Source organism: Balaenoptera musculus, chromosome 8 (genome assembly GCF_009873245.2).
Source record: "Balaenoptera musculus isolate JJ_BM4_2016_0621 chromosome 8, mBalMus1.pri.v3, whole genome shotgun sequence".
In the NCBI taxonomy this organism is placed as follows: Eukaryota; Metazoa; Chordata; class Mammalia; order Artiodactyla; family Balaenopteridae; genus Balaenoptera; species Balaenoptera musculus.
This window is the reverse complement of record NC_045792.1, coordinates 54545867-54566978: the sequence shown is the minus strand read 5'-3', so window position 1 is coordinate 54566978 and position 21112 is coordinate 54545867. Positions and strand designations below refer to the sequence as shown.

The window sequence follows — 21112 nt, the reverse complement described above, 5'->3', positions numbered from 1 at the left end:
GCCAGCTTGGGGTAAGTTGGCCTTTAAGTTTGACTTTGAGTTTGAGCTTCGTCACTTAGTAACTGTGTGACCTTAATCAAGTCACCAACCTCCCTAATCCTGAGTGCTTCATCTGCAAATGGGGCAGTAGCACCTACCTCACAAAACTACAAGGATTCAATGAAAAAAATGTGTATAAATTGCCTTACATGTAGTCAGGGCTCAGTAAATCTTAGTCACTTACCTGGCCCTTCCCCCAAACTCTATGACAATAATCCAGTACTCCAAGTTCTGAGCCTTTTATGTGCATGCTGGGGACCGCTCACCCACAGAAGATGGGGACACTGAGTTGAGCACAATGGATAAATGCATAACTTCCTCACTCTTGGGTCCTGCTCTTTTATGTTCCTCTGGTTGGTTGGTTGGTTGCCTTTTGAGACTTTTGAGAGCATATATGTTTGGGTTTGCCCACAGCTTTATGCAGTGTGGTTTAGCTACAGAGTATAGTCTTAGCATTCCTTCTCCCATAATGAACCCTTCACCCTGCCCAACAGCTATCAAGCTGCAAAGGAGTTTGTGGTTCCTTGAAGCCCATATCACCTTCAGGGGATTTTTTTGTAGCTGCTTTTCATCTCAGAAATTATTCCCTGCCACACAAATGGTCTATCAGTCCATTTCTGGAGACTTAACTGAGTGCCAGCTCATGTACCACACATCAGAAATAATTACTATAATGACTGAGGCTGGCAGTTACTGGGCATTTATATGTGTGCAATAGCACTAAGTGCGTTATACACATGATCTCATCTATTCTTAATAAAATATTGGGATGGGTGGTTACTCCATTTCAAAGATGAGAAAACCGAGGATTAGAAAGGCTTGGTAACCTGCTCAAGACTGCACTAGTTGCAGAACTATGGTTCAAAACCCTGTCTGATTCCAAAGCTCAGAGTTCTTTCCCTGCCATAGGAATCTCCCCAGTCTCTTAATGGGAGATAGAAACCCAGAAACAAACACCTCATTCGTTGCAAATAGCCCTTTGTTTCTGATTATAAAAATTGGTTCAGAATATAAAGCCCTACTCTGGGGAGGAGGGTTAAGGAGCTGGGGTGAGAGGAAGACTTACTTTTTGAGTACTTTTTTGTACTTGGTGAATTTTTGAACTGTGTAGTTATTTTTCTTTTAACCTAATGACGGGAGGGGGGGAGGGAGGCGGGTAGAATATGCCACCCCCAAACGTGCCACTTTGACATGTGGGTTATTTTGAGCTGAAGGCAATCAAGACCCAGCACTTAGGAAAAGCTTTTTACCTCTCCCTTAACTGCCTAAAACAATTTAGAAAGGGGGCCTGTACCAAGAAGAGAGCTGTTACCAGAGACAAGTATTTCATCTAAGAGACATATCCGCATGGCAGGGCAAACATCTGCTCTTCTCACCTTTCTGTGAATTGCTTCCCCCTCTTTGAAGACCCAGACTCCTATCCCTTTCCTTAGTTCAGGATGGTAGATAAACCTCAATTGCCCGGTTGCCTTTGAGTCTCATATATTTGCAGAAATTTGTTTTTCTTCTATTAATCTGCCTTTTTATTATGGGGGGGGGGACGTCTCAGCCAAGAACCTAGAAGGGTAGAAGGAAAATTATTTTTCCTCCCCTACACCAGTTTTTTTAAACCAATTAAAACATAGTAGAACATTTAGAAAATACAGCTAGTAATAAAAATCATTCCTAACCCCACTTCACACAGATACTCACATCTGCCTTTTTCTCTAGGCACACGCTAAAAAATGGGATTATATTTACACATGCCGTTTTTTGTAACCTGCTTTTTTTCTCATATTACTATCTTATGACATTACTTTTCATGTCTATGAATATAGATCTGATGGTACTGATGAAGTTCAGGTGGCTTCCAAGCCCTTTTATATGTGAGAATGCTGAGATGAATTTTGAACGGGAATTTGCAGCATCCTGTCACAGCGGGAGGCAGGGATAGCGGGCTCACCGCAGGGCATGCTGGGCCCTGTGCTGCTGGCGCAGGGAACCGAGAGGCCAGGGGCGGGGCCCGGGCCGGGAGGCGGGCCCGAGGGTGGGTCCGGGCCGGGTCAGGGCTGGTGTCCGCTGGTCTCCCCACTTCAAGCTCTCTGGCGTGGCTAGAGTTGAGTGGAGTAGTGATCGAGCTGCGGAGGTTCATGGCTGGGACCGGCTCCTGGAGGGTAACTTTGGTTCTCCTCTGGCTCTAAACGCGGTGGCACCGGCGGGCAGGCGTCCCCGCCGGGAAGAGTTGCAGACTAGGTCACGCGAGTGCCCAGAGCTTGCTAGACTTCAGACCTGGGGGCGCCCATGGCGCAGGTCAGTCACTTTGACGCTGAGGCCCCCAGGCAGCCAGGAGGCTTGGGGAGGCGGCCACCATCAGGGATGGTGGTGGAGTGGCCCAAGGGGAGATTTAGGACGTTTCTGGACCCCAAAGTGTCTATTCTCTGTGTTCTTAATGAAACCTTTTAAAAATTAGGAAATAAGACATACACAAAAATAGAATAATATAACCAGTCTCTATGTACTCATTACCCAGCTTAGTCACATCTTAGTATTTTCCTATATTTGCTTCAGCTGCTTTGTTCTTTAGGCAATGAAGCATTAAATATATAGCTGAATGTCTCTGTGTAACCCTCCGTAATTCCATTTCCTTCTCTCCCTGTAGGTCATTGCCATCTTGAATTTGGGGCTTATCAATTTATCAACTCAATGTGTGTTTTTATGCCTCTAGTAGGTACGTATTTATCCACAAAAATAGATGGCATGTTTTGCATGTTTTAATCTTTATATAAACGGTATTCTCCTGTAACTATTCCTGAATTTCCTTTCATCCCCCCTCAACATTTTTGAGATTCATTCAATATAACTGCTGTATAATATTTCATTTTGTGATTATACCCCAGTTCATTTAAACATCCCTCTGTTCAATAAATAATCACAAAATGAACATTCTTGGACATGCCTCCAAATACACAGGTGTGATAATTTTTTAGAATATATTCCTAGGAGTGTATTTGCTGAATCATGGTGTACGCACAGCTTCCCCTTGGCCAGATAGTGCTCCCCAAAGTGATCATAAATCATTTTACATTCCTACCAGCAATGTATAAAAGTTCATATTGTTCTATGTGGTTGCCAAACTTGATTTACTTTAATAAAGCTTTAAAAAGTTTCTTTTTTAACCAAGTTCAAATTGCATCTCTTCTATTTGCTCTCAATTATACCTAGTATGAATTATTTTGCCTCTCTAAGCCTGGGTTTTCTTATCTGTAAAATGGGGATAATGATACTTACCTTGCTATGATGAGTAGGAGGATTAAAGAAAATAATGCATATAAAAATGCATACTCAAATGCCTGGCTAGAATTTGATAGGTACTCCAAAAATAGTAGTAGTAGGAGGAGTAATAGTAGTAGTAATAATAACAATAATAATAATAAATGGTAAATTTGTATTGAGTTCTTGCTATGTCAGGCGTTGTCCTATGTGCTTGAAGCTCATTGTCTCAATTACTTGTAATAGCAACCATATGAGGTTGGTATAAGTATTAGCGTAGTTTTTCAGGTGAGGGAGCCAAGGTGTATATGGTTCAAGCAAATTGCTCAAAGTCACAGAGATAGTAAGAGGTACTGCTGGATTCAAATCTCAGGTTTGTCAGAGAGTTTGGACTTTGAAACTGCAGACAACAGAGAATCACTGAAGGAGAATAATTCATTTATTTGCCTGACAGCGGTTTGTGCTACCCTATAAATAGTGATCATTATTATTATGTCGATGAGGCAGTGTAGAGAGGAGGAAGGAGAAAAGGTTGGAGTTAGATGACCCACTTTGTGCCTGGCTCTGTGCTAGGCATTAGGGATGCACTAGGGACCAAAACACTTTCCTTGAGGTTGCCTGGAGTCTGGTTCAGTGTTTCTCAAGACCTGGTTCCTGGACCATCTGCCTGTCAATGACCCTGGCTGCCTGTTCAACATGCAGATTCCCAACTCCCCCCTCCCCAGAGATTCTGATTCTGTTTCTGGAGGAACATTATGAGCAGAGATTCTGACATTCACATAAGTTTGAGAGTCACTGATCTTGCTGGTGAGGAAGACAAGTAAACAGATGGCTACAATACAGAATGATAAGAGTTACAAAGGCAGGTCCTGGAAGAGTTTCTGGAGGAAGTCTGGTCTGAGCTGAGACCTGTCAGATAAGAAAAAGCCAAGGGGGCAGAAAGGGTAGATTCAAGCTGAAGGAAAAATGAGAGAAGTGGCTCTTTTAGAGAAGAGAATTTTAAAGTATTTTAGTGTGACTGGAGTGCAGAATGAAGCAATGAGGCTGCAGAAGTGGGCAGAAATGTCACAAAGGTCACAGAGCCTTGCTGGTCATGTCAGGGAGTTTGGACTACCCTACAGGTAGTGGGAAATTTATTTTTTTGGGAGAGGGCATCGATAGTTTTGAATTTAAGAAAGAACCCTGTGGGGACTGCCCTGGTGGTCCAGTGGTTAAGACTCTGCGCTCCCAATGCAGGGGGCCCGGGTTCGATCCCTGGTCAAGGAACTAGATCCCGCATGCTGCAACTAAAAGCCCACATGCTGCAACTAAAAGATCCCGAACACTGAAAGGAAGATCCCTCACGCAGCAATGAAGATCCCGAGTGCCGCAAGTAAGACCCAGTGCAGCCAAATGAATAAATAAATAAATATTAAAAAAAGAAAAAAAAAGAAAGAACCCTGTGGTAGACACAATGTAAAGAATAGGCTGCAGGACTGGAATAGGGCAAGAATTTCCTCAGGGCAATCAGGAAGGGAACAGGCACTACTGACTAGGACTGAGACAATGGCAGGGAGAGAAGGTGGGAAGTAGACAGATATGATAATCCATACGGGTGATAACTGATTGGATACGGCTGGATGCGGATAGGGAGGAGTTAAGACTTTCTTTAGGAAACTGGGTCAATGGTTGTGAATTTCATCGTAGTTAAAAAAAACACTGGAAGAGAAACCAGTGTGGAGGGAAAATGACAAGATCACTTTAGGACATACTGAATTTGAGATCCTTATGAAATACCCAAGTAGAGCCCTCCAGAAGATAGGTGGAAATCTTGCTAGTTACTCACTCAATATCCTCTCCCCCTTCTTCTCTCCTAACAGAAGCCAGCGTTGTTTGGGACAGTGAAGTGCCCAGTTAAAACATTCACGCTCCTAGACTCTCTTGCCAGTCTTCCCAGACTGTCTGTGGTTGGTCATGAGATCCAGTTCCGACCAATAAGCTCTAAGTGGACATCCTCGAGTGGAGGTTCTGGAAAAGCTATTGTTTTCCTGATAACAATGTACAGGCCCAGGCGGCATTTGCGCTTCACCCTGTCCTTCCCTCTTACTGCCTAAACAGGGTTGCTATGCTTGGACAAGATACAACCATTTTGTAACCTTGAGGATGAAGGCTTATGCTAAGGAAGGTAGAGGAGGGAGACAGAAGGATTTGGACATTATGGAGCTGTTGTATGGCCCTGGGCTGTTTACCATCTGAGAAAAATAAACCCTAATTTAGTTAAGCCACGGGGACTGGTTTTCTGTCACCTGCACAAAACATGATCTTAATTGATTCAAGGGCGAAAGCTCTGGAGACCGATCTGGGTTAGAGATAGCGATTTAGGTCAGCATCTAGATGGTAACTGACAGTGTTTGGGTCGGTACAAGAAAACCAGGCACCCAAAATGCACAAAAGTAAGAGATTCTTATGGGTTAAAGGACAGAGAGGGCTCAGTTTGTGGGCAATGTTGAAAGGAGGAATTCCTGTTCACAGGGCAAGTGTCTTTAGGTTACTTTTTTGTTGTTGATGTTTCCATAACTTCATTCAAAACAAAACAATCAATTTAGGGCTATTCAATTCATACTCAACCCACCTGAAATTTATTTTGTAACAACTTTCCAGGTGCTTAAGCAAGGGCTGATGACTCTGGTCATAAGTGTGGTGACTTACTTCCCAGGGTGTGGCATGTTTGGGGCTCAGGAGCTGACTTGGTAAACCTCAGCTGTCCTCTGTTTTTCCTGGAGCAAGTACCCCCGGAGTTCCTTCTGGGAAGGTTGGTGCGAGGGCTGCTGCCCCAGGACCTGTGTTGCAATTTAACTGGCCTGTCCTATCTTTTGTCAAGATTATTTGTCACAGCGTCCTAATTGATTAAGAAGCCAATCAGGCTAATTTTCCTGATTCCTCTCTTCTCCCCACCTTGCCCCCAACAAAAAAAATCCCCAGGCCAAAAATCTATTCTCCCTAACACATGGAAACATGTTATTCCCTCTCTTGAACACTTTTGTGGTCTCTAGGATAAAGCCCAAATGCCTTATTACAGCATATTAAGCCCCAACCTTTCCATCCTCGATCCCTGATAATTGCCTCCACCACTCCCCCATCTCTGCACGCATGGGCAGCCACCCTGAATGTCTCATTCTGCCCACATTCCTCTTGCCCTTTCAAGCCCTTGCAGGCTGTTTTCTTGCCCAATAATGCTTTCTCCATCTCCTGCACTGACTGCCTACCCACACATACTCACTGCAGCCAGATTCATTTGCTGGTCTTCCAGCAGCCAGGAATAGCTGGAAACCCAGGAGCAATCCACTTCCTACTTCTCCCTCAGTCCCTCCCCCTACCACCCATCCCCAGTCTCTCTCCAACTCCTGTTGATTCTATCCCCTAAACATCTGTAAATTTGTCCTCTCCTCTCTGTCACTCCTGATACTAACCAAATCACTGCAAGTCTCTTTAGGAGCCTCCATGTCTTCAGTCTTTCCCAGTTCAATCAATCCGTCCTCCCCTCTGCACATTTACCCAGGTCGATCTCTTCCTTAAAACCCTCTAGGTCCCTAAGGGAATCGTCCCTGCAGAACTCTCAAGCCTCATTTTCTACCAGGAGCTGAGAGAATTCAAATCCAGTGTTGTCCACAGTCCTCTCGGTCCTGCACAGCCCCTCTTCTGAGCTCCTGCAGGACCAGCCTGGCACAGTAGTTAAGAACATGGCCGCTGGCACCAGAGTGCCTAGATTCCAGCCTCTGCTCAGCCACTATTAGCTGGGTGCTCTTGGGTGAAACCTCACCATCAGTCAGTTTCATTACTGGTAAACGAGAGCTAAAGGTAGCCCTCATTCATGGGATTGTTAGAAAGATTTTAGAAGGTAATGTTGAAAAGTCCTCAGAACAGTGTCAGGAACAGAGTAAACATCACATAAGTGTTAACTATTATAATTGTTTGTTACACCTCATTTCTATGCTTGAAATGTGTCTATTTTGTCCTCTTCTATTGTCTAGAATAGTGCCAGAGACACTGGCAGCAGGTGGCTGTGGCTAGAGTATGGGAGTGGGGGACAGACTGTGAGAGGAAATACAGGGAGACTAGGGGCCAAGGAAGTTTAGCTACCTCAAGGAGTGTGAAATTGGCTTTTTGTTCTCTGTAATCCAAGTTTCATCTTAGTTTAGAAACAGGTCTTATGGGAAAATCAGGCCCAAATGTTCCCCAGTATCTTCCCTGTGCCTGGTGGACTGTATGATTCCCTGCGCTTCACCAAGGAGGCTTTCTCCTCCCTTCAGAGTAATAATACCACAATACCCTGAGATGTATTGATCTCATTCCATTTCCAGGTACTGTATTTAGCAATTATTTTTTGAATTTAATCTAAACATGAAGTGGGTACTACTGCTTCCCCATTTTATAGATGGGGAAACCTTAGCGAGGTTAAATTACAGCTTTTTTTAAAAAATTAATTAATTTATTTTATTTATTTATTTTTGGCTGCGTTGGGTCTTCCTTGCTGCGTGCGTGCTTTCTCCAGTTGCGGTGAGCGGGGGCTACTCTTCGTTGCGGTGTGTGGGCTTCTCATTGCGGTGGCTTCTCTTGTTCCGGAGCACGGGCTCTAGGCTCGCGGGCTTCAGTAGTTGGGGCACGAGGACTCAGTAGTTGTGGCTTTTGGGCTCTAGAGCACAGGCTCAGTAGTTGTGGCGCACGGGCTTCATTGCTCCGCGGCATGTGGGAACTTCCCGGACCAGGGCTTGAACCCTTGTCCCCTGCATTGGCAGGCGGATTCTTAACCACTGCGCCACCAGGGAAGCCCCTAAAGTACAGCTTATTAAGAGGTGAGTTTGGGATACGAGGTCATGTTTGCCACTTTCCAAAGCCAATACCCTTAACTGCTATTCAGATTGCTTCATAAAAGTGGATTTGTCACTTAATCTGAAAAATATCTGCAGATTTGCTCACATGCTAGACCCAGTTCTGGGCACTGGGAACATAAATTGAATATAGGAGATCCTTTCTCTCCAGGAACTCATAGCTGCCTTGTGGGTACAAACTAGTCAACAGGCAATGAAGCCAAGTGTGGGAAATGCACAGGGGGCTAGAAAGCAAGGGTAAAGAAGCACTAACTCTGCCTGAATAGTGGGGCTTGGGGTCCAGCCATAGAAGTGGCAATTAAGTCTCAAAGTTTGGGATTGGGAGTGATGATCACACTAATGATGTTTCTGGAAACATAAGCATCGGCAGGTGCATAAAACATTTATTCTTTAATGCTTATCATGTACTGTAAGTGACAACAGGAAGCTCCAAAATGATCTGTATTATTTTATTCTATTTTAACAAAACAAATACATACACACACAGAAAAATGTTTGGCCAGTTATATACCAAAATATCAGTATTATCAGTGGTTACTACCAAGTGATGAAATTTCAAGTGATTCTTTATACATACATTTTTTATTGTGGATTATATTTTTATTTGTATAAATACATTTTATATTATGAAACATAATTTTATTGTAGAAATGTAAATTGGTACAACCACTTTAGAAAACTATTTGGTGTTATCTAATAAATTTGAAGATGCAAAGACACTTCCATTCACAGGTAACATGTTAAAGAAACTGTTGCACATGTGTATCAGAATTGCAAAAAAGGAAGGGTAGAATTGGTTGTAATAGCAAAAATGGGAAACAACTTATATCCATCTCAGGAAAATGGATAAATCCACTGTGGCTGTCATACAAGAGGAGACTTTTTTTATTTTTAATTTAAATTTTTTTTTTTTTTTTGCCACACTGCTTGCAGGATCTTAGTTCCCCGACCAGGGATTGAACCCGGGCCCACAGCAGTAAAAGCACAGTGTCTTAACCACTGGACTGCCAGGGAATTCCCCAGAAGACTTATTATAAAAGACTAAAAATGAAGAAACTACAGATTTATGGCATAACATGGATGACTCTTAAAAGAATAATGTGGAGCTTAAAAAAGCAAATCTCAGAAGAATACTTATTATATGAGTCCACTTTTATAAAATTCAAAAAATACAAAATTCATGCTCAGGGATATATTCATGTGATAAAAGTATATAGAAAAGTAAAGGAATGATAAAAACAAAATTCAGGAAGGTGGTTGCTTCTGGAAGGAGGAAAGTGATGAGATTGAAGGACACACAAGGGCTTAAGGAATCGAGTTCTGTCCCTTAAGCTGGGTGGTGGCTATATCAAGATTCACTTCATTATTATTCTTGATACTTTATATATAAGTGATATATTATTTTATATATCATATATTTCATCATAAAACTTTTCCTCGGGCTTCCCTGGTGGCACAGTGGTTGAGAATCTGCCTGCCAATGCAGGGGACACGGGTTCGAGCCCTCATCAGGGACGATCCCACATGCCGCGGAGCAACTAGGCCCGTGAGCCACAACTACTGAGCCTGCGCGTCTGGAGCCTGTGCTCCGCAACGAGAGGCCGCGACAGAGAGAGGCCCGCGCACCGCGATGAAGAGTGGCCCCCGCTCGCCACAACTAGAGAAAGTCCTCGCACAGAAACAAAGACCCAACACAGCCAAAAATAAATAAATAAATAAATTTATAAAAAAAACCCCAAACTTTTCCTCATCTACATTGTTAATTTTTTCATAATGAATGTGTATTGCTTGTTATATTAAACAGAGAAAGTAAATAACAAATGTAGTAACACTTTAAAAATTCTTCTCTTGTACCTTTTCCATCCTTGTCTTTTTATGTCATTTATTCACCACATATTCATTGAGGACTTAATCTGTATCAAACTGTGTGTTGGGGATACAGTGGTGTTACACAGTGCCTGTACTTGTGGAACTTACCTTCATGCGTGCCCTCCATATCCCTATAAAAGTCTCAGAGTTAGGCTTCATTCTCAATATTTTACAAATTCATTAGCAATTTTTCTTAACATAGCTGTTAAGCACCCATGCTGTGAAGCTAGAATGCCTAAATTCAAATCCTGGCTCTGCTGCCAACTAGTCATGTATATTCAGGCGAGTTACTCAACCTCCTTGTACTTTAATGTCCCTAACTATGAAATGGGGAAAAGAACAGTATCTAAATACCTCATAGGGTTGTTGTAAGATTTAACTAAGTTAATGTTTATAAAGGACTCAGAACAGGGCCTGGCCCATGGTTAAGTAATAAATTAATAAATTTAATAAATGTTACTTTATTATTATTATTGTTCTATGACTATTCCCTGAGCACCAATTCTGTGTCAGGCCTAAGTGAGGGACTGGAGATACGGAGGTAGAATGCAACAGGGGCTGGAGACCAGCTCCTAAACAGACTACTGTGAGGGGTGAGAAGGGCTATGGTGGAAGGAATCCCAAGGGCTGCAGGAACAGAGAGAGGCCCCAACCCAGGCTGGCTGTCAGGAGACTCTTCCCAGAGAGGCTTGGGGCTGTGTCCCCAGGTTGCAGTTTATTGCATTTGGGTGATGCTCTAATATCCCCTATGAATGGGGGCTTGGAAGTGTTGATAGGCTGCCATGACTGTGCCTCGCTGTTAGAGAGGCCAAGAGGTAACTTGTAGATCATAAGGTCACTTAATCTGTGGTGAGCCTACACACTCAGTCTTGGTGGATTCAAATTTTCCTTTGCAGTTATGAAGTTATGGCGCAATGTATCTTGTGTGGAAAAGATGGATTACAGCTGGGATTTCTTTAGTTGTTTTGGGAACTAGTAGAAAGGGTTTCCAGTAGGAATCTGGTTCAAAGCTTTCAAATTTGGGTTCTCATTTGTTAGTTGAAAAATAAATATAGGCTTTGGAAATAACCTAAATACCTAGTAGTAAGGGAAGAGTAACATGGATATTTAATAATTAAGTAAACTGTGGTTTATCTATAAAATTGAATATGACTATTAATATATTTACAAGGATTTTTTAATGGCATGAGAAATGCTTATGAAAAAATATGCTGTATAAAGGCATTATTAGCTCTATCATGTGAAAAGGAATCCATAGGTAAAACGCTCGAAGAAAATATACTTAAAGGTTGACAATGGTTATTGCTAGTTGGTGAGATTATAGGTGATTTCCTTTATTTTTTACACTTTTTTGGATATTTTCTAATTTTTCCAACATGAGAATGTATTTTAAAGAAAGCTTTATTAAGACATAACTCACATGCCACACAGTTCCACTATTTAGAACATTTAGTGTACAATTTAAAGTACACAATTTGGACTTCCCTGGTGGCGCAGTGGTTAAGAATCCACCTGCCAATGCAGGGGACACGGGTTCGAGCCCTGGTCCTGGAAGATCTCACATGCCATGGAGCAACTAAGCCCGTGAGCCACAACTACTGAGCCTGTGCGCTAGAGCCCGTGAGCCACAACTACTGAGCCTGTGTGCTGCAACTACTGAAGCCCGTGAGCCTAGGGCCCGTGCTCCGCAACAAGAGAAGCAACCACAACGAGAAGCCCCCGCACCGCGATGAAGAGTAGCCCTTGCTCACCGCAACTAGAGAAAGCCCACGCACAGCAACAAAACAGCCAAAAATAAAAATAATTAATTTAAAAAAAAGTATACAATTCATTTTTTTGTTGTTGCATATTTAGAGTTGTGCAACCATTACCACAAACTAATTTTAGAACACTTTCATCATCCCCGAAGAAACCAGTGGGTACCCACTAGCGGTCACTCTGCATTTCTATTCCCTCTCTCAGCCAACAACTGATTTATTTTCTATTCTATAGACTTGCCTGCTCTGGATGTTTTATATAAACAGAATCATACAATATGTACCCTTTAGTGTTTGACTTCTTTGATGCAGCATAGTTTTCTAGGCTCATCCACGTTGTAACATGTATCAGTATTTCATTTCTTTTTATTGCCAAATAATATTCCATTGTATGGCTATTCCACATTTTATTAATTCATTTATCAGTTGATGGAATTTGCTTTGTTTCCACTCTTTGGCTGTTGAGAGTAATGCTGCTATGAACATCCTTGTACAATTTTTTGTGGACATATGTTTTCAAGTCTTTTGAAGTAGAATTATATATATTTATATATATATATATACCTAAAAGTAGAATTGTTAGGTCATATGGTAACTCCACTTAGCATTTTAAGGAACTGTTTTTCAAAGTGGCTGCATCATTTTACATACCAGCAATGTATGAGTGTTCTAATTTCTCCATATCTTTGTTAACAATTGTTAATGCTTGTCTATTTATTTATTTATTTATTTGGCTGCACCTGGTCTTAGTTGCAGCGTGCAGGATCTTTGCTGCCACGTGCAGGATCTTCATTGTGGTGTGGGGAATCTTTAGTTGCGGCATGTGGGAACTTTAGTTGTGGCATGTGAACTCTTAGTTGCAGCATGTGGGATCTAGTTCCCTGACCAGGGATCAAACCAGGGGCCCCTGCATTGGGAGTGCAGAGCCTTAGCCACTGGACCACGAGGGAAATCCCATATTATTTGTCTTTTTGATTATAGCCATCTTATTGTATGTGAAGTAGCATCTGATTGTGGGTTATTTTTTTTGAATTTTAATTATTTTTTGTACAGCAGGTTCTTGTTATCCATTTTATACACATCAGTGTATACATGTCAATCCCAATCACCCAATTCATCACCCCCACCCCCACCCCCACTTCCCCCCTTGGTGTCCATACGTTTGTTCTCTACATCTGTGTCTCTATTTCTGCCTTTCAAACCAGTTCATCTGTACCATTTTTCTAGATTTCACATATATGTGTTAATATACAATATTTGTTTTTCTCTTTCTGACTTACTTCACTATGTATGACAGTCTCTAGGTTCATCCACGTCTCTGATTGTGGTTTTGATTTGCATTTCTAGTATGGCAAATATGAACATCTTTTCATGTGATTATAGGCCACTTGTATATCTTGCTTGGGGAAATGTCTATTCAGTTGCTTTCCCCATTTTTTAGGGTTATTTTTCTTTTTTTGAGTTGTAGGAGTTCTTTATATATTCAGAATATGTCTCTTATCAGATATCTGATTTGCAAATGTTTTCTCCTATTTTTGGTATCATTTGTATCAAAAGTTTTAAATTTTGTTGAAGTCCAGTTTATCTATTTTTTCTTTTGTCACCTGTGTTTTTGGTATTTTATAAAAGAAACTATTGTCTAACCCTAGGTTACATAATAGATTTTTACTTTTATATAAACTTCTAAGAGTTTATAGTTTTAGCTCTTACATGCAAGTCTATGATCCATTTTGAGTTAAATTTTGTTTATTATGGCAGGAAGGAAGGAATCTAATTTCATTCTTTTGCATATTGATATCCAGTTGTCACAGCACCAGTTGTTGAAAAGACTATTCATTCCCTTGGCATCCTTGTTGAGAATCAACTGACCATAAATTTACAGTTTTTATTTCTCAAATCTCAATTCTATTCCATTGATCTACATGTTTATCCTTATGCCAGTACTACACTGTCTTGATTAGTGTAGGTTTGTATTAAGTGTTGAAATCGGGAAGTGTAAGTCCTCCAATTTTGTTCTTTTTATTTATTTTTTTATTTTTATTTTATGGCTGTGTTGGGTCTTCGTTTCTGTGCGAGGGCTTTCTCCAGTTGTGGCAAGCGGGGGCCACTCCTCATCGCGGTGCGCGGGCCTCTCACTATCGCGGCCTCTCCTGTTGAGGAGCACAGGCTCCAGACGCGCAGGCTCAGTAACCATGGCTCACGGGCCCAGCCACTCCGCGGCATGTGGGATCCCCCCAGACCAGGGCACGAACCCGTGTGCCCTGCATTGGCAGGCAGATTCTCAACCACTGCGCCACTGGGGAAGCCCTCCAATTTTGTTCTTTTTCGAGATAGTTTTGGCTGTTCTGGGTTCCTTACATTTCCATGCATTGCATTTATACTAGGGGCTGGGGGGAGTTTTTTAGAAAAGAGAGAAAGGAGGACAGACATTGCTGAAGGACCTATGAAATACATTTGTGTTTTCTGAGCGATACTACTGCAGTGCACCTTTTGTCTTGGTGAGAAAAATTAATTTTTCTCTTCTAAATTTTGTCCTGGTCATGGTAGGTCCCACCCCCCTGTAACTGTTGATGTGGCAAGGTATTGATAAAGCCAAGGCCTCATCCCCTGCTTTGAGTCATTTGGCTGAGTTAGGGGTTCTTTCCACATAAGGGCTCCCGCAAAGCCCTAATTTTTGCTTTACTCCTAGCAAGTATTATCACAGTCTACGGTTGTGGTCTCTACAGTTTTTATTGCAATGTCATCAGCAAATCACTTTTAGTATGTATTTCTGCATATTCATTATGAGTATACAAATATATGTATATTTATTCATTTATAAATTATATATACTTATGATTAATATACATATTAAGAACACACGAGACAGAAATTTTAGAGGACAAGATAAAAAATGACTAGAAATAGAAGTTTTCCCACACCTCAATTTTATTGATCTCTCCAGAGACTGCCATCTTGAATCTTTACTGTTTACCTCCATGTGTTCCTAGCACTCAGCCAAAGGCAGGGTACATAGCAGAAGCTCAATGTCTGCTATTCAAAAGAAAAATTTCGATATCCCACTATTTCTATTAAAACACAGCCTCTATTCCTAGGTTTTGCACCCTGCAAGTAAAGGTTCTGCATCTATCATCCGGTAGGGTCACTTTGTAGAGAGGCTGTGGGTGCCTCATCTCTCCTTGTTTTTTCTTTTACCTTCGATTACACCTTAATTGACTTATTTCTTTAGGAAATAGCAGTTGTGTCATCCTTAACTATACTCTTCATTTCGAGCTGCTTGGTCAGGCGGAGTCCTGGGTGTTGGGACCATAAAGAATGGAAATCAAACTTTCAGATCAGGATGTATCTATCACTGGAGGATGTGAACAAAGGTCAAGGGAGCTCTTGGGGATGAGAGTCAGGGAGGGTTTCAGGAAGCTGGATTCTAAAGGACCAGTGGAAATTAGCTAAATGGAGAAGAGAGGAAGGCAGGCAGTCCCAGCTGAACTGCAGGAGCAAAGGCAGGAAGATGGGAGTGGACCCTGCACATTCTGAGCTAGGGAAGAGTTTGGTGTAGCTGAACACAAGTGGCAGGGGGCGGTTGCATTTGTGTTTTAAAAAGATCCTTGCAGCAGCTCTGAGGAGTATTCGGGTCTTGAGGCTGGTAGTAGGGGAGGCTGTTGGTTGCCTGAAGAGTAGGACACAATTATAGATTGCTAGAAGGTAGAAACTTCTGGGCTTGTAAGCCCAAACGGAAGCAAGTAAACTCTGCTTTACTGCTCTGGCTGCACTGTTTTTTAGGATCCCGAAGTCCCCCCCTCCCCCTTCTTTTTGCTCGGTCCGGGGTTTGTTGCCCTTTCCCTTTGTTCCCAGGTGACACACCTTTATCAGAAAATTATTATTTCCTGGGAGTCCCCGGCGGGGCTGGGAGTATTCGGTTCCTGAGCTCCTTTTCAGGCCTGCGGCCGAAGAAAGACACTGAGGTGCGTCTCTGCACTAGTTTAATCAAGCCAGGGCTTGATTGAAGCCTTCATCCCACCCCCGCCGCAGTAAAATCAACCCCCTTCCCCCTCCCCCTCCCCTCCCCTCCCTCCCCTCCCCTCCCCTCCCCCTCCCCTCCCCTCCCCTCCCCTCCCCTCCCCTCCCCCTCCCCTCCCCTCCCCCTCCCCTCCCCTCCCCCTCCCCCTCCCCCCCTCACCAGAAGCTCAAGCATCCAGATAGAAAACAGCCTCGGGGATGTCAGGAACGCCCAACCCACAGTCAAGGGCGTGTCGAGGCGGGGCCGGTGGCCCAGCTCACACCCCTTCCCTGGGAAGGAGGGGGCAGGGCAGTCCCGGCGCCCTCCGGCTGGGCCCTGCGCTGGCCGCGGTGGGCGGGGTCTCCGGCCGGGCGGGTCTCTGACGGCTCCGGGCCCCGCCCCTCGGGGAGGGAGAGCGGGTGGAGTGCGAGGCTAGCGCGCCAGCAGGGCCAGAGCCGGCCTGGGAACCCGCGGAACCAAGCGCAACGAGCGGAGCGCCTGGGCGGCGGCGGCGGCGCACGCTATGGCTCCCGCCGGAGACCGCGAGGGCTACTGGGGCCCCACGACCTCCACGCTGGACTGGTGCGAGGAGAACTACGCGGTGACCTGGTACATCGCCGAGTTCTGTGAGTGCGGGTGCCGGCCTGAGGCGGGAGCGAGGGAGGGAGGGCGCCGGTCTGAAGGGGAGACGCCGCGTGAGGAAGGGAGAGGGCGGACCTGGCCGCCGGGGGAGGCACGGGGCCTGGCCGGGGGAGGTGGCGTGGGGAGAGCGGGCCAGGGGACAGGAACGGGAATGCTGCGGAGGAAGGCAGCAGCTAGGGGAATCCAGTGTGGCGGGTGAGGAGGGCCGGTCTGGACGGGTTGAGGGGGGCCTCGAGGTTGGGGGGGCGGAAGATATGTGGAGAGCCCCTGCTGGACCTTAGGGGAAGCCTGAGGGGCAGGGTTGGGAATGGGGATTCCGCTGCCTGAGGGGCAAGTGGGGGCAGCCCGAGTAGAGCTTGGGACAGTGGGGGACTCTGCTTATTTGAATGAGGGCCCGGGACACCTGCTCCCACTGTTGCTGCCACCACCTTCGTCGCAAGGACACAGGAGAAGGGAACAGGTCCTAGCTCAATCTTCCCCCAAATACGTGAAAACGCGGTCTTTCCCTTCCTCGTTCTCTGTTCCTGTGAGTCCTCCTTCGGTCACCTCCAGTGAACGGTTTTCCCGGTCTCAGATACCTACCCCCACCCTTACCCCCCAGCCCACTCTCACCCAGGATATCTTCGGGTACCAGCGATCACCTCCTTTCTGAGTACGATCATTCAGCTCTCTCCTTGCACCAGGAGTAGAAGGCAGCATCTAGTCTGTACCTTCCGGCTCGTGCCAGGTTCCTAAGAGCACAAGGGATCAAGTCCCTACTCCACTCTGCCTCCTCTCCGACTACCTGACGAAGGTTAAGGTTCTTCTGAGGACGCTACTTCCACTGATTACACCTTCTGAGGACTTGGGGAAGAATCCTCCTCTAGCTGCTGCCCCTGACTGGCCCCTTGGGGTGCTGTGTGTGTGTGTGTGTGTGTGTGTGTGTGTGTGTGTGTGTGTGTGTATTTCCCCAGATGATTGTTCCTTCCAGGCTAGGAACAGGAAAAATCTGCCGCTTGTTTTTCTGTAGTTTACTGTGGTCAAGTTTTGAGAGCACAGCATTTGATCCTTCTTCAGGTACCTGCTTCTGGCAAGGTACAGAGAATATTTTTTGGCTCACTATTACTGCCTTCTTCTAATTGGCTCAACTTTCTCAGGACGTGAAGCAAAACTCTTTTTTAGCTAACCTTCCCATTGTTGGGTCTTTGTCCCAGACATGTGTTTGGCTTTGTAGGAAAGAGGCAAGACTTTCATGCCAGCTGATCCTACTTTATTGCATTCCCAGTAATTGGCTAGGATTAAAAAAAAAAAAAAAAAAAGAACTCTTTTGGTAGTTTTTAAGACTTTTAGTACTATTCCCTTTAAACTGTGATTTAGGCTGAGAGTTACTTTTCCTGAACTACTAGCTTAAATTAATAATTTTTATATAATAATGGATGAATATGGGCAAAGGGGTCATTTGTAGTATAATTACTCGTCAGCTCAGATGTTGGCAAAGGAAGTGCTTTACCAATTTGCTGTTAGATCACGTTGGCAAGCCCATACATGGTCCAGAGGAGGTCCACGAGAGAAGGGACTTAAAATTGTGCTTTCTGAACTAGAAATTTGTAATGTGGAAAAGTGAAACTCAGGGTTCTTAAAATGTTGAATGGGCTGTGATATAGAGCAGTTAAGCTTTCTGTATTTCTCTAGAATGTAGAATTAGAGCCTATGGGTGGAAACTGCCTGTAAGGAGAGAGGTTTTGCTTCAACGTAAGGAAAATTTTAAAGTTATAATCATTGATTGTGTTGATTTGAGAGGTAGAGGGCTTTCTGTCACTGAAAGTGTTCAAACAGACCTTGCTCAACTAACTCACATGGATATTTTAGGGGGAATTAATTGTTTGGTAGAGAAAAGGGGTTGGCTTTAGTTGGCCTTTAGGTCCTTTGCAGCTTTATGGGTCAATATAGGTAATAATGACTCTTAGTTTAGAATGAAGGATTAGAATCAAAAGAGAAAACTGACAGTTAAGTCATGTGAGTTATGAGACAGCAAGATACTACTGTTCTGACAGATAGCTCTGAGAAATGGGAAATGGCTTTAGTTCTTAATGACCTCAGAAGAGGAAACTCTGAGCAGCCGGCAGGGAGGGTTTTGACATAGGAATCAGGAGTTGCAAGAACAGGATGAGTGAGTGTTGGCAGCCCTTTGCACTTGTACCTTGGGAGAAAATGATCTGGAGGAGGTTGAGGTCAACCTTCTCACCCAGCAAGCGGTGTGTGTCTATCATATCTTTGAGTAAGAGACTTGATCTTTGAAAAATAGGCTGATTAATAATGTGTTTAAAACAAATGCAACTTTATCAACATTATAATATTTACAATAATGATAGAAATATTCAGGATAATAATAATGGTGATAATAGCTATATCTAAGTGCTTACTATGTACTACACTTTGCTAAGCACTTCATATATCTTATCTTTTTCGATATTTACCATAATTCCAAAAAGAAGGCATTATTATCCTTATTTCACAGATTAGGAAATTGAAACTCTAACAAGTAATTTATCTAAGGTTGCAAAAAGTGGGGTAGAGGTAGTATTCAAGTTGAGGTCTGACTCTAAAGCTACTATACCATATTACTTCTATCACACATTCATTGTTTTGCCCCTGCATGCAGGGGATGAGGACAAGCATGAAGTAGTACACTATCACAGATGACAAATTGAATAACTATTCAGGAAGCCTATCTTTCTGCATTGGGGTGTGTGTGTTTTGGGTAATCTAAGGACAAGTTTGGGAAATTGCATGTAAAGATGGCAACAGTTCTTAGTCACTGAAAAACCTGAAACGCTGTCTTCTTAACGTCATCCAAGATGAGCTCATATTCCTTTTTTGTTTGGGTGGATTGTCAGAATCAGGGGAAAAGGTAGCCAGTTTCTCTTCAGTTGTGAAATACTAAGTGCCTTGATGTGCTAGAAGTTACAGGTACTTTGCATGGTAGTATGGGACAGTACAAATGACCATGCAAGTTAAAACCTGGCAAAGTAATCTTCATAATCAATGAGAAAAGTTATGAGTATTCCGTGACCTTTACACATTTTTGTCAAACATTGTAAACCCTCTTATTGTTAGTCATAAATATATGGAGAAATGAAAAAAATGTTAAAACTAATATTTAGTACACTGTAATTGAAAACATTGAAAACACTGAGAATTAAAATGTGTTATTTCTTTGTAGAAGAACTTATCTAGAGTAATTTGAGTAGTACTTGCCTTCTTGTCATGTAACTTATGATATGGAATGAGTATTTTTTTCTGTGCCTTGGTGGATTGTCATGCTCCTTTCTAACTTTGGATCAGGTTCCAACATTTCATTCTTTGCACTTTCAATATTGTGAAATATTTCTGAGAGTTCCTGTAACGCAGAGTTTTTGCTGGTGTCACTTCTGTTCCATCTTCATCCTTTTCTCACATCCCCTTTCTTCGTGTCGATAAGTTTGCCTTCACTAAGTTCCTCTGGCTGCATATCTGGTCTCTCGAGTGGCAACAAGGTCAACATTGTCATGGTCAGTTATTTCTTCTATAACTCCGTTTATGTTTGATTGGGATTTTATTTCCAACACTATTACTTTTAAAAAAAATTTTATTTTATTGAAGTATAGTTGACTTACAATGTTGTATTAATTTCTACTGTAAAGCGAAGTGATTTGGTTATACATATATACATTCTTTTTCATATTCTTTTCCATCATGGTTTGTCACAGGATATTGAATATAGTTCCCTGTGCTGTACAGTAGGACCTTGTTGTTTATCCATTCTCTATATAATAGTTTGCATCTACTAATCCCAAACTTCCAATCCATCCCTCCCCCACCCCCTTAACACTATTACTTTTTGTTTCTTTGCTGCACTTTCATCATTGTTGGCCTGTTCCACCTTTCAATTATCCATTTTTGTAACATGTCACATACATTCATCACCAGGAGACAAGGAGGCAACTCAGCTACATGCTTTGCCGTCTGTACATGAACTGAATAACAGATGTGCAGTGACTAAACACCAACAGACTTTGCCCTGGTCTTTTGTCTATAGTTAGAAATTTAGGCAGAGAGATATTTTTCTGTCAGCACTTTGAAGATATTATTCCATTGTATCCTGGCTTTTACTGTTACTGATGAGGAGTCCACCAACGGCCTAATCGTTGTTCCTTTGCAATTTATTTTGTCAAATCCACCAACAAACTTTAAAAGAAGTGACTTGGTTAGTTACCGATCGTGATGTGCTTCTATTATTTACATAGTCATTTGTGGATTGAAGATCTAGTAGTGAAGTTTGTACTGTATTCAGTTATTCACAGTTAATATACTGTGGGAACTGAAATTTGAATTGTGTTGTTGGGGAATTGGTATTGTTTAACGAAACTGTGGTAACTGAAACTTGTGCATATTAGAACTCTGCAAAGTGAAGACTGCTTGTGTATTTCTAATCCTAGTAACATTCCTAGTAAGTAGGTGGTGTTATCCCCATTTTATAGGTGAGGGAACTGAGTCTTAGAGAAGTTAAGTAACTTGCTCAGTGTCATACAGCTATTAAGTGGCAGAAATGGTATTCAAATATAGGTCTGACAACTCTTTCTACCAAGAAACACTGTCACAGGAAGTGGAATTTCAGGTGCTGTCGTTTTTATGGAAGAAATATTTCCTAAAGGGAAGCAGAAGGGAATTCT

The 21112-nt window shown here is 42.9% G+C and overlaps 1 protein-coding gene and 1 long non-coding RNA gene across 3 annotated transcripts in view; both read left to right on the top strand.

The window, feature by feature from the left end:
• Window positions 1-2080: 2080 nt before the first annotated feature.
• Window positions 2081-5516, top strand: LOC118899978. The gene is made up of 3 exons (XR_005021018.1): window positions 2081-2192; window positions 2678-2746; window positions 5148-5516. It is a non-coding gene; the product is annotated as an uncharacterized LOC118899978 (long non-coding RNA).
• Window positions 5517-16125: 10609 nt separating this feature from the next.
• The window catches only part of ACER3 (alkaline ceramidase 3), a 187496-nt gene continuing 182509 nt past the window's right edge, over window positions 16126-21112 (top strand). The window contains exon 1 of one of the 2 annotated variants that reach the window (XM_036860118.1): window positions 16126-16405. Coding sequence is in view for 1 of the 2 variants with exons in the window: in XM_036860117.1 (XP_036716012.1) it covers window positions 16303-16405 (103 nt within the window). In the remaining variant the exon portion in view is untranslated. The remainder of the gene's footprint in view (window positions 16406-21112) is intronic. The other variant, XM_036860117.1, reaches the window with a different exon arrangement.